Here is a 13,669-nt window from a genome sequence, read left to right on the forward strand (position 1 = left end):
CTATGAGAAATCCCTGATGGATTTATAATTTCAGAATGAGGATTTATTTAGTATTATTAAGTGCCATTATTTACTCTTTAAAGAGTTGCGAATGGGGTTATTATCCTCATGTAGAAGGAATAATATGTACCATTATGTGCTCAATAAAGAGTTGATAATGGACTTATTTATTATCTCAGTCAATATTGATGGTGTAAACATCAATGAAATATATAAAGAGCTTGATGAAGTCAGTTCATGTTTAAAGACTGAGATCGTTTTTTGAAATAAAAAGCTTGTGAAAGCTATAAGTATTATCTCGACTTGAAGATCGAGTTTTTCCTTGAAGAATTTTTATACACCAGTCAGCCTACATCTAAAAATGCTTTTCACATGTCTATATGCATAAGTGTCATGTTTTTATCAAACTAAAGGTTGCCTAATAATCTCTTGAAGAAGATAACGAACCATTTGGACTCGAAGTCCCTTACTTCATTATCGTTGGAGCACCATTTTAGAACCAGAAGTTCCATAATCGCAACATGCATGATATTTGCGATGAAGTTGCTAGCAAAATCTAGTGCTCCCCCTACAATGAAGTACTTGAATAATGATTAACATATCCTCCGGTATCTTCAAGATACAAAGACATGATATTTATGTAAGAAACTGTGATACGGTTTTAATAGGCTACTTGGGTACTGGCTATTTTGTTTGATCCCTGTAATGCCAAGTCCAAACTGGTTATACACTGAATTTTCCTAAATGATCAAAATGAGGACAATAACACTTGTATTGCACAAATGTTATATGAGCTCTAGAAGAGCCATAAGATTATTGTACACTACTCTAGAGACAATCCAGAAGATTTGTCCAATCCATCTCTTCAAATTTTGAAATATATGTAGAACTTGAAGATTGTTATCTTCAGGGGGAGACGGGAAGTATATTTACTCGAATCAATTCGGAAGATTGGACGTAAAATCCTGAAGATTAAGTCATAAAAGACTAACAGTTGCGCACTATTTGCAACACAACGGGAAGTACATTTACTTGAATCAATCCAGAAGATAGAACGTAAAATCCTGAAGATTAAGTCATAAAAGACTAACAATTGCGCACTATTTGCAACGAATAAATACATAAATATCATGTACTCTTTTCCTCGCTAGTTTTCTCCCATTGGGTTTTCTAGTGTGGTTTTTAACGAGGCATGAGTATGATATAGTAATGACAATGAGGAAAAGTTGCAAAATAATTGCTTAAATAGACAAACCCAAAAATCCTGAAGATTATGCGGTTTGCGCCCTGAAGGCTTATGGTTGTACTCTTTTTCCCTTAACTAAGTTTTTCCCACAGGGTTTTCATAAGTTAAGGTTTTTAATGAGGCGACCAAATACAATATATGTTTTTACATATATCATGTACTCTTTTCTTCAACTAGGTTTTTCCCACATGGTTTTCCTAGTGAAGTTTTTAATGAGGCATGAATATATTTTCTATTGTACTCTTTTCTTGTCTAGGTTTTTCCCACCGGGTTTTCCTAGCAAGTTTTTAACGAGGCAAGACTATGGACAAATAATGTCCAAGGGGGAGTGTTATAAATATATATACTTAGTGGACATTATTATGTAACGGACGTAACGGTCCGATAATTAATCATACCATTATTGTATCTGTTATACTTGCATTGTATATATACTTACATATGTTGTATTATTTGGGGGCTAGTGAAATGAAACTTACTCTTCCCCCTATCTCTCTATACTATGTTCTTGTTTTAGCTTATACGGAATACTTTGAATACTATACTCAAATCACCGGTTAGGAGCTAACGGGCACAAACAACATTACAACACAGACCACCTTCATCTTTTTATGCAATGTTAGCAGAGTTGTGGCCTCACCCACTCAATACTCATTGACAAAAGTAAACAAGTAGATCTGAACAATTTGAGAGAGAGAGAGAGATGGCATCTGTTGCTTTGACTTCTCTCAGTGCAACAATGAAGTTGGAATTTCTGCAACCCAATAATCCAAGGGTTTCTCTTGATGATGAAGCATCCATATCAATCAATTCTTTGTTTGAAAAGCTTTCATCTTTGCAAGCTTTTGTGCAAAAGAAATCTGGGGGTGGCGCTGCAACCAGAGAATTGGAGATGAAGATCAGAGACTTTGCACTGGAAGCCGAAGATCGAATCGAAATACAACTAAGCAACTTTCTTTTGGCAAAAAACGGAGAGGATCAACAAAATGCTTCTCAGAAACTCCACCAGATCTTGCGAGAAGTGGCAGAAAACGCAGCAGAGTTGCTGAAACTTTGCAGCAGCATAAGCAAAGAAGCAGTGAAGAATGAAAGTGAAGGAGCACTGATTCCTTGGATAAAAAATTCTCTAGTGATGATTGAGGGGGGCACAATGGTGGGTCGTCGCGGTGATCATATGCTGATAGTGGATAAACTCGTCAAGGATGATCGCTGGGGGAAATTTCATCAGTTCAAAGTAATCACAATTCTTGGTATGACCGGTATAGGAAAAACAACTTTTGCTACAAGTGTCTATAATGACCCAAAGGTTGCATCCCACTTTGATGTACGAGCTTGGGTTACCATGTCTGGGGAATACAACAAGACCCAAACGATACACGACCTTCTTTGGACACTAACAAAGGAGCCAAACATTCCTGATGATGATGATGTAGCAGCTAGGCAGGTATACAATTTCTTGAGAGGTAAGAGGTTTCTAATTCTTTTGGATAACTTATGCAACACTCAAGCTTGGAATGATATAAGACGATGTCTTCCGATTGAATATGATAAGAGAAGTCGTGTAGTGCAAACCACTACGCATTTAAGGAGTGATTACCTTTATATCAGTTTGAATTTCGGTTTGGAAGATTGGCCCTCAAGTTTCTATGTCTATCACATGCCTTTGTTAAATCCAGATGAGAGTTGGGATTTATTTTGCAATAATCCCTTTTTGAAACGACATACGGCATCTAAATTTGAAAAAATTAGGAGCCAAGTTATAGAGGTATGTGAAGGATTGCCACACTCAATTCTTGTAGTTGCAAAGCGTCTATCTAAGTGTGACAACATACAAGAAGAATGGAAGAAGGTTGAAAAGGAAATAGAGTTGCTTGGAGTTCTAGATAAGAGGGCATTGACCCACACTTATAATCAATTACCGCAACATTTGAAAGTTTGCTTTCTATATTTTGGAGTTTTTCCAAAACGTAGTGCAATCAAAGTGAAATTACTTATTAGGTTATGGATTGATGAGGGATTTATTGAGCCTTTGGAGAATAAGCGGCTAGAAAATCAAGCTTATGAGTATCTAGAAGAATTTATTGATAGAAGTCTTGTTCTAATTGACAATTGGAGTTTTGGTAAAAAAGTTAAGAATTGTAGGATGCATAGTGCCTTGCATAGCTTTTGCGTAAGAGAAGCTCAAAAAGAGGGAATTTTTTGTGCTTTAAATACTCTACAACTTCCACGAGGATCATTTAGCATGTTTGCAAATTCATGCCGCTGGTTAAGCTTATACACACATAAATTTGACTATTATGTGTTGTTAAGAACAAACAACCCTCGCTCCATTTTCTTCTTTCAAGAGGATGCTGGTATATATGTATCTTTCAAGTTGCTTAGAGTTTTGGCTTTTGTTCCATCTTCGTTTCTTCAAAGAGCACCAACACGCTTACAAGATTTAGTTTTTTTGAGACACCTATGTGTACCTAAATGGTTTGAGGGTCTTGAGTATGTAGTGTTAACCAATCGAAACTTGCAGACACTTATTGTTTCTAGTAAAGAATCTCAACTTAGAAAACCTGCTATCCATTTGCCTTCAACAATTTGGGACTCACCGCAATTACAACATCTTGAATTTCACAATTCATATGTCATTGATCCTCCAACCCATGTTCAAGTTAATATGCAAACATTATCTTGGGTGTGCTCAACTCATTGTACGACAGGAGCATATCACTTCTGGTTTCCAATCATTGAGAAATTGAAAATGTTTGTATTTGGCAGCAATCCTATTATATTGGATAATCTTGAATATTTGATATGTCTTGAGAGACTATCAATTTCAGTTTTGTTTGGTTGCATTTCAACCCGTCCAATGACATGTACATTTCCTTTGCATCTAAGGAAGTTGAGGTTGAACGGTACTATGCTTACAAATTGGGGTTTAAAGGCAATTGAAAGGTTGCCTAAACTTGAGATTCTCAAATTGAAAAATGTCTTTTATGAAAAAGTATGGAAAGTAGAAAGTGAAAGATTTTGTCAATTAAAATTCTTGCTTCTCGAAGATAAAACGCTCAAGCAATGGATGGTCATCGATAGTAGTTTGTTGGAGGATAAAAATGTAATATCCTCCCATCCTTTTTATTTTCTATTCTTTTTCCCTAATAACCAGTGTATCCATCTCTCTTAATGAATAATATCAGATCATCGTCTTTCTTCTTCATCTTCTCTGTAACTCTCGTTCCTCCCTTTCTCCCATCACTCGTGTAGCATAATCCGACATGGTATCAGAGCGGCGAGGCAGCCACGCCGCCGCTATCACCGTCGCCGGAAAATCGAGTCAAAGCACGGCTCATCCAGTGATGTCTATTGTTAAATCCGTAGGTCCGATTGCTACGCAGAGTAGTCGATCAATTCCACAGAGGAAGTCAATCAATCCGATTGCTACGCAGAGTAGTCAATCAATTCCGCAGAGGATTCCGAGTTTGGAGCAGTTGACGTCCGTAGCCGATCCGCAGAGGAAGGAAGGGCTTCTCAGTCAGAAACAGATGGAGGAATCTACAGATTCAGCCACAGCGGTTGTATCTCTCCATCTGAAATACGTTCAGAGAGCCATGGCTTTGAAGTGCGTGGACTCAATTGAGCGAGAGTTTCTGGATCAAATACCGTCATCTACGCTCCGCAGAGTGCCGGAGAAGCGGATCCCGTTGATTGGGGATTGGTTTGTTGAGATCCAAGTTGTTAGTCGAAATTTAGGCCAGTTAGCTATAAGACAAGTCTCCGCAGCGAGGCAAAGAGAAGAGGAACTTGGAATCAAGCAACGGCAAGCCGAGGAGCAGAGTCGAATCGCATTGATTTCTGATTTTGAGAATAGGAAGCTCCTATTGATTTCTGATTTCCAGGTATCATCATTGACGCCCTTTCTCGATTCGCATCAAACGTTTTTTGCACAAATTGCTGGATTTTTATTGTTGAGGATCGTGTTTTGAGGATTGGTGGTGGTTTGATATCTAAAGTGGTAGTGGAGAATTTATGGGACGAGACAGTCTTCTTGGCGCGGAGCCTCGGACACTGCGAATGCGAGGGTTTAAAGTTCTTCGATTCTAGGGTTCACTCTCTCCCCAATTCCTATTGTTTCCACAAGGTTTATTCCGGGAACATGGCTTCTGACCAGGTAATTGCTGAATTGGTTGGAATGGGATTTGAATTCTCTGATATTACAGATGCTGTAAAAGCAGTTGGTCCATCAGTAAGTCATGCAATTGAGTATATATTGGATGGTTCACATGGAAATAAGGGCTCATCAACTAGTAGTACATGTGTTGCCCCCAAGACCAATTCTAGGCAGAAAAGAGCCCCTAATGCCTTGCCTGCTTTTGATAGAACGAGGCAGTCTAATATGAAAGAATGCCTGAAATCAGCTTGCAAGCCCATAAAAAGGAAGTACAATGATGAACCTGTATCACACTGTGAATCAGAGGCATTGCAGAGGACTCTAGAAGGTCATACTGAGCTTCTTCCTGTGATGGATACTGATATGTGCAATGCGCATGAAATATCTGTACCATCGAATTGCAAAGATGAAGAGGTCTTTGGCCAAGATTGGGAAAAGAAGGTCAAAACTTTGTTGGTCAAGCACTTTGGGTTTTCTTCCTTGAAAAGTTTTCAGAAGCAATCTCTGGAAGCTTGGTTGAATCACAGAAACTGCCTTGTGCTTGCAGCAACTGGATCTGGGAAATCTCTGTGTTTTCAGATTCCAGCATTGCTCACTGGTGAGGTTGTCGTTGTTATTTCAACGTTATGATGTTTTCAGAGGGACAGTATGTTATGCAAGTGTGCATGCTCATCATGGAAGGATTGCAAGCCGAAGAGATGATTTAGAGTCCCTTGCTTATACACTCGTCTTCCTTCTCCGTGGACGGCTGCCTTGGCAGGGATACCAGGGCGAGAACAAAGATTACTTGTCTGCAAGAAAAAGATGTCTACTTCTCCAGAAATGCTCTGTTGCTTCTGCCCTGGTCTTTTTTTTAAGCATGCAGTTTGTTGAATATGTTGTGAATTTGAAGTTTGATGAGGAACCAAACTATGCCAAGTACATTTCTTTTGATGGGTTAGCTGGTCCAAATCCAGACATCAAACCCTTCTTTGTATAATGTTGGTTGCTGTATTGATTCTTTTTTTTCGTTCTTTTGTATCTAAGTTGGACATGTAGAATCTACATGCTCCAGCTTACGGGGGGGGGGGGGGGGGGTGTTGGAGGATAAAAATGTAATATCCTCCCATCCTTTTTATTTTCTATTCTTTTTCCCTTATAACCAGTGTATCCATCTCTCTTAATGAATAATATCAGATCATCATCTTTCTTCTTCATCTTCTCTGTAACTCTCGTTCCTCCCTTTCTCCCATCACTCATGTAGCATAATCCGACATAGTTCCTTCCCATGTCTTAAGCACTTAGTCTTAAGATTTTGTTATTGTTTGAAAGAAATCCCTGTGGATATGGAAGATATTCCACTGCTGGAAATTTGCTATTTTCCGACCACCGAAAAGTGGTCGAAAATAGCCTTAATTAGGTCAGAAACGCCTATTCCGACCTCTATTCCGACCAATTTGAGTATTCGGAAACATCCCCCTAGCTATTTCCAACCACCAGAGAGAGTGGTCGGAAAGAGTAACCACTTTTCTAAAGCCGTCGGAAAAAATGGCCAAGAGAATAGTTAGGCGGGTCCAGATTTTCCGACCACCGGTGGTCGAAAATTTCGACCACTTTGGTGGTCGGAAAATTGGACGCAGTCAATAAAAAAAATTCATTTCACTACAGAGGAATCCTCTGTAATGAAATCAATATATATATATATATATATATATATATATATATATATATATATATATATTGTTCCAAGCTGGTCGGAAAATATTTGCTGAAAAACATAAAATACACATTTCATATGCTTGAAGAGAATTCATTCATCGATATACAGTTGAAAATTTAAAACAAGTCAAAATATGGCATTTCTATTAGTCTCTTAATTCTAAATGTATAAACAGAAAAGACACAAGTTCCCAGGACATATTTGCAGTATGGAAGCAGCCTATTCAATCATCAGTGTTTCTAGTGTCCTTCTGCAGATTAGGCATTTTCACTATTAGGCAGCTGAAAGAAGCAGAAATATATTAACAAGCTAGCTTTATCATGTTTCATCTCAGATTTTGAATTGCACTCTATTTTTAAATATCTAACCAGGGATGGTTAGAGCTCTCTTAAATGGAGTAATGCAGTTCAACATCATTGCCTCATTTGTTAAACACATGGAATCAACCAACTCATTCAGACATAACAAAGCTTTAGCTTTTACCCAAATTTAAAAATACTAATTTGAGGAGAATAAATTAATAAATTGTTAACTATTGGTATATTCTTAAGTGTTACTACAAATGAGTTATAAGCATCTATATAAAGTTCTAAACCATAAATGGATAATAACTATTAAAGTCTTGGACAACAAAAGCTCCAAATAAAAGGACTATTATTAAGGTCAAATGAAAGCAATTTCTCAAGTATAAACAAAAGGCAATTGTAGCTCAAACCTTGGATATGATAAGCTAAATACTCTCCTATTACTAATGAGATTTATTCAAAACTCATGTACCATGGAGTAGTAGGTTACCTTAGTCAAGCCTTTGATTGATTCAGCTGTCTCTTCAGATAAGAACCTCTTCAAGACATTATATACAAAGCTGTCAAAGATTATAAACACTGGTTATGCAAGAGAATTAACAATAAAAGCAATACACAAGATTCCATTATGAGAAGTTGGAATTTATATAATCCTTACGAGGGAGGCCTCGCACTCTCAAGTTGTAGAGTAACAACAGTTCTCCATGGAAGTGAGAAGTGACCGAATCTTGATCCCTCATTTTCTTTCTTGCTTCCCTTCCTCCTATTCAGCTTACCTTAGATATCTTTTGTGCTACTTTCTTCTTTCTTCTTCTCATATGTTTCTACTACTTGCATGCTGCCTATCTGTCAGTGATCTTTGTTTTGTTAAAGAGATGGGAGGATAGGAATCCTACAGGCAGTCACAGATTTCCTCATTATTATAAGTAAACAGTAAAATCCGATAGCAGTTGCTCTCCTTCCATGGAAACTATCACTTGGAAGTTTAATGTACCTTTATTATTTGTTGCTCCACTTTTGTCACTTGTTGTACTTCCTCTGTCTTCACATCTTCATGAACTTGGTATCGGTTTTCAATTTGCTAGTCATTGAGGGACAGTGTGAGTTGTATAGAAGTTTTACATCCAACACTACTCAGAAAGAAATAAATATTGGCATGTTGTTACCTTTAATGCTGAATCTGCTTGGTTTGAGTTTGCTACATGCTCTACAACTACTCTTTGAGTGTGGAGAAGCTCATTTTCTGACTCTAGATCCTTGATCTTGCTCTTTAGTCTGATTAAGAAAATATCTTTAAAAATACTTGCTATGAACTCATCAGTGTACCCCCCTCTTTCTTGGCATCAATTAGTTGTACATCCATTTGCGATGTTCCGGTATATTAGCCATATAAAACAACTATTTCAGTTTGGTATCAAACTGAAACAATAGATAGAAAATAATAAACATTAATTTAATAATATTTTAAAATCTGAATAATTCTATATTCTCAAATTGTGTTAATAATATGAGTACTGTATCACTGTTCTTACCTCTACTGGAGATGTAGATGAGTCTATGGATGTTGATACAGCACCCAGCCAAGCTTCCACAAAGGAGCAAGAAAAAGAAATCCAAAGCTGTAGAAGAGCAAGAAAATTATGCAGCATTTTCTTTAAGCAAGAATGAATTATTAAGAAAAAAAAAAAGGCTCAAATCTTTATGAAATAGCTGGATAAAATTTTACCACCGGGATGAGTACACAACCATAATTTAGATGGTTTTTTTTTTTTTTTTGCCTCGTAAAACTCATCTTGTTTGTATAATGAGCTAACATATTTCCCTAACACAAATGAAAGTCCGCATTCAAAAAACCCCCCATTAAGTTCATGGGAGTACATCTTGGCCTCTGTTTTAGCAGGAAGGCTAATATACTTCAGCCTTTCCTCCCTTAAGCATTATAACATAATTTCTTAGTTGGGATTTACCTGTCAGCTACCTTTCCAATTTCACCACCTAATGCGTCCACTTCAGGTACGAGCTGTGACTTTGCAAGCCCACCAACAGCTGGGTTACAAGGCTGCAAGGATTTCAATTACTTACTGAATCTTTCCAAAATGTGAAGCAAGCAATCTCAGATTCTCTTTGTAAGCTACTTGCTGTAAAATAATATCAAAATGTGAAGCAGACAATCTCAGAAAGACTGAACACTCACCTTTAGCTAAGGATTGTTGTCTACAGCCAATGGATTGTTTAAATTATCAACATCAGAGGCACTGAGGTAGAAGAGGGGGATTCACCTAGAATGCAATAAGAATTACCATAAGAGTCATGTCAAAGAAACAAAACTAAAGCACATCATTAAGACTCATAAATGCTGCTAAAACTAAAGCACATCATAAAAATCTGCTAACTTGTTCATCTCAAAAAAATAACAGATTCATCTCAAAAAAATAACTTGGTGTTACTCAGTTTCTTCTGGCTGTGTACAACATTATTTAATTAGCTGCTTTTGTTCTTCATCTTTCCCTGTCTTCTGTCTTCTGTTTGTGTTGCTGGACAACAGAAATTTGATCCGCGGAAGTCAAGAAGTGAGCTATTTTACCTCTGTAAAACCAAATAATTCAGTAAATTTCCTGAATTGCAAGAAAAGGAAAAAAATTACTAGATCATAGATAACCACAATTCAGTTCAAATTGAGTCGAAATCAAAATCAGAATACAAGGGTTATCTATCTCCTATGTCTCTCATAGTACTGGTTAACAAATAAATCAATAATGACAATAAGCCTCTGTTTGCACATTTATACTTCGACTTTCCTCTCAAAAGCTTTTAAAAATTAGGTGACCTAAAGGAGATACCAATATTCTAGCCAAGAAATGCTGCTTCAGACCTCACAAACCAGAAATTTGATTAAACAAAACACAAATAAGATAGCTAAATAACTAATTTCAAAGCTGTGGAAGCAACTACTATGTAAAATTAACATACAAGTAACATACCACCGAACCCTACAACCAACCAACCCTAAACCACTGACCAAGCAGAACTAAAGCAAGAAGAAGCAGAAGAACTGTAAACTCAGTGAAGATTTTGGACAAAATTAAACATGAATTACAGCATTCAGGCTTTAAACTAGAAACAAACCTTGTTTTACAAAGATTCACGAGAAGGTGTCTTTGTGTAGTTCACTGACGCTTTGCGAGTAAACGAAGCATTTGGCTTCTGATCCTGCAAAAGTCACAAGCAAAGATTCAAATAGGAATAGATAGGAAAAGATTCACAGAAGCACTAAATCCGCAAATAAGATTGATTTGAGGGAGAGAACGAATATGAACATAGAACACTTACCAAGAGGGAGAGAAAGAGAGGAAATATCTTCCGTATATTATGTCGATGACAAGCCACGGGTGGAGAGGCCCAGACGGAGAAGACTGAGCGATGAACGGAACTGAGCGGCGATGGTGAGAGACAGAGATGCGAGAGCTTTTTTAGGTGAGAAGTGAGAATAGATGAGCGGCGGAAATGAAATGAAATGAGGGTTAAGTCTCAAGTCTCAAGTCTCAAGTCTTAACGTCTAATCTTAGCATTATATACAATAAATAATTTCTATTTTTTTTAAAGACCATTTTCGACCACCAAATAGAAGGAGGTCGGAAAATCCAACATTTTTCTGTCCAGCCCAATCTTTTGACGGAAAATTAAAATAATTTCACTTTTTGCGACCATTTTTATGAGTGGTCGGAAAAGTGGTCAGAAAAATAATAATTTCCAGCAGTGTTCGTACCTTGGAGTCAATTGAATTGCAGGGGTGTTGTCCGTCCGTTATCACCTCTGCAAAGTTTATTCAACAATATCAACACGACTGTGGAAACGAGATTTTTGAGGTTAGAATTGAAGCTACCTAGTACAGTACAACATGATTCATTGTTACATTTCCATTTATTTTTCTATTCAATGCTAGCTTACTTCCGTTACAAATTAAAATCATCTCATCTCATCTATTGCTATTTCTCCTTCCTTCTGATCTTATTTCATTCTTAGTCTTGGAATTGAAAATTTTAAGGTTAGAATTAAGCTGCGTATGTAGTATAACATACACGATTCATTCTTACTACCATTTATTATTTTTCTATTCAATATAATTTTCTTTACATATGTTTAGCCTTGTCACCCTTTCATTAATATCTAATTTCACTTTCTTCAATTCATTCTTTGCCTTCTGTTTTTCATATATATAGATCAAAATCGTGGGACCTGAATATGATGATGAATCACAATGTACGCACACAGATGAAGAGTCATCTATATCTTCAGATGATGAATGACGATGACAAGCTAATGTATGGATGCATGCATGCTAGAATTGATCCAATCACAAAAATTCTTGGTTACCAACTAACTACATATATATTTCTTAATATTTATTATTATATATGTTATTACTTTTCCTTTGTTTTTATTACTTTGCAGTCCCCTATTTCCTGTATATATGCAATCTTCTTATCTTTGTAAACCTCAAATTTTGTATGAAGCAGATGATATAGGCATGCCTGGAGGACGCGTGAATACCTTTGCGGTGCATTTGTGAAGTAGTTGCGGTGCATTTCTGTAGTAGTTGTGGTGCATTTCTTGACGAAGCTAGAGTACTTATGGGCTTGCGGTGCATTTGTGTATTAGTAGCGGCGCATTCTTTCAGTCTCCACATTTGTACAGTGATATGAGCTTAAATGTTCATATTTTCACCTTGTATTTAATCTTATTTTCCTTGTCATTTGTTATAATTTTGTCCAAAGTGTTCCTCATTTTATTCATTTGTGTGTTTAGGTGTAATTCTTGATGATTTAGATGAATGGAATGATTATTTTTGGAGCATTTTGGTTGCATGTAGAGTCAATGGGAGCCAATGAGAAGCTATGAAGATGAGGGAAACACTTCTTATAGATCCAAATTGTGGTGTGTTCAATGATTTTTTGTCATTTAGACAAATAATGGCAAAAGTGGAGAAAAAGAGCAAAAAGTTAAAATTCAGGCACAACTCATCCACTACTCGGTACTTTGACCATATTCTCAGTATATAAATGTCTGAATTCAAGTGAGTTTTACGCTATCGAAAAGATAACTTGAATTAAGCTGTGTAGTCTAACATACATTATATTTTTTTAAGGGACATATATACATGATTCAGTGTTTTGGTTGATCTCAAGGGAGGGATGAAGAAGAGACTTAGAAGTGGAGTGGTTTGTTACTCTGCGGCTCTGACCCCTCGGAATCTCCATTGGGTCTGCATTGTCTCGTCCGTGTAAGTAAATATCTTTCACTATTTTCGTTACTATTCGCGCATCCTTCCTTATTTGTAAATGTTTGGCAATAAAAGTATAGCACAGTCTCTGGTCTTCCCTTCTTTTCCTCCCTTTTACTCTGAATCTTCACATGATTACTATGACATTGGGGCTAATTTTTAGGTCAATGTTGTTTAGTATGAGTGTCAAGACTTGCATCTTTTATTCTCACAATTCTTCGATTATCTTCCTTAGGGTTTTGATGCTTGCCAAGGGAACTTTTATTCACAAATCTTTTCTTGTTCCTTTGTTTACTTTGCATGCCTCTTCAACTCTTGTCTCATGGATCAAGTAATCCTCTCTCGTTAATTTTTGTGGTTTATCATCATGGTGAGTGCATGCTATTAAATTCCAAGCTTCAATAATCAAATTGAACATTGATTTGTAGGGGTGAGTATGGCTTTTGGACATCATTCTTGGCACTACTTATTCGCCTTAATTTTCTTCTTCTTTCCTGGTAAGTTATTGTGGCAGTTTCTGTGCTTTGTTATATTGGTGACTCTTTAAGTATTATAGTATACCCAATCAACATTATTTGAAACATGGAGTTGCTTGCTTTAGCAATCTTAGAAATGTAAGATAGAATGAAGTTCTAGGTTTTTTTTTTTCCTGGTTGTTAACTTAAGACGATGAAATGAACACAGGGACGTCTTCCATACTGAGCCTAATATTGAATCTCTTGTTTTCTGCTTTGGTATTTTATTTCATTTTTTGACAAGTAAAAATTTTGCAGTATTCATCTTTTTCATAATGAGAAATTTCAAATTCTAAAGTTACTACTGCTAATCTTGTTTCACAAAATAAATCTTATTCCCCTAACATTTTTAGAGGGGATGGAAAATAGAAGGAAAAGAATAACAGTTAAGAATTAGCAAAATCAATTGTCTTGCTGCATTGCATGGAAATTGAACTCAACAAGTGGCAATACAACAAGTGGTAATT

The 13,669-nt window shown here is 36.6% G+C and overlaps 1 protein-coding gene and 1 long non-coding RNA gene across 2 annotated transcripts; one reads left to right on the forward strand and one right to left on the reverse strand.

Moving 5' to 3' along the window:
- Window positions 1–1,917: 1,917 nt before the first annotated feature.
- On the forward strand, window positions 1,918–6,949 carry LOC109166115 (late blight resistance protein R1-A-like). Its single transcript, XM_019315004.1, has 3 exons — window positions 1,918–3,416; window positions 3,594–4,333; window positions 6,661–6,949. Exons 1-3 carry the CDS (start codon window positions 1,950–1,952, stop codon window positions 6,947–6,949), a joined length of 2,496 nt encoding a protein of 831 aa, XP_019170549.1. The 5' UTR covers window positions 1,918–1,949.
- Window positions 6,950–7,350: 401 nt separating this feature from the next.
- On the reverse strand, window positions 7,351–10,910 carry LOC109166256. The gene is made up of 10 exons (XR_002051628.1): window positions 10,737–10,910; window positions 10,533–10,616; window positions 9,844–9,992; window positions 9,601–9,685; window positions 9,374–9,465; window positions 8,939–9,025; window positions 8,573–8,681; window positions 8,401–8,487; window positions 8,183–8,252; window positions 7,351–7,382 (listed from the first exon to the last, which is right to left on the reverse strand). It is a non-coding gene; the product is annotated as an uncharacterized LOC109166256 (long non-coding RNA).
- Window positions 10,911–13,669: the final 2,759 nt, after the last annotated feature.

Source organism: Ipomoea nil, unplaced genomic scaffold (assembly GCF_001879475.1).
Source record: "Ipomoea nil cultivar Tokyo-kokei standard unplaced genomic scaffold, Asagao_1.1 scaffold3087, whole genome shotgun sequence".
Classification (NCBI taxonomy): Eukaryota; Viridiplantae; Streptophyta; class Magnoliopsida; order Solanales; family Convolvulaceae; genus Ipomoea; species Ipomoea nil.

Coding starts and splice junctions, on each gene's coding strand:
- LOC109166115 (XM_019315004.1), top strand. CDS start 1,950: ATGGCATCTGTTGCTTTGACTTCTCTCAGTGCAACAATGAAGTTGGAA. Junction 3,417..3,593: donor GTGCCTTGCATAGCTTTTGC/GTAAGAGAAGCT, acceptor TTCTTTCAAGAG/GATGCTGGTATATATGTATC. Junction 4,334..6,660: donor ATGGTCATCGATAGTAGTTT/GTTGGAGGATAA, acceptor AATCCGACATAG/TTCCTTCCCATGTCTTAAGC.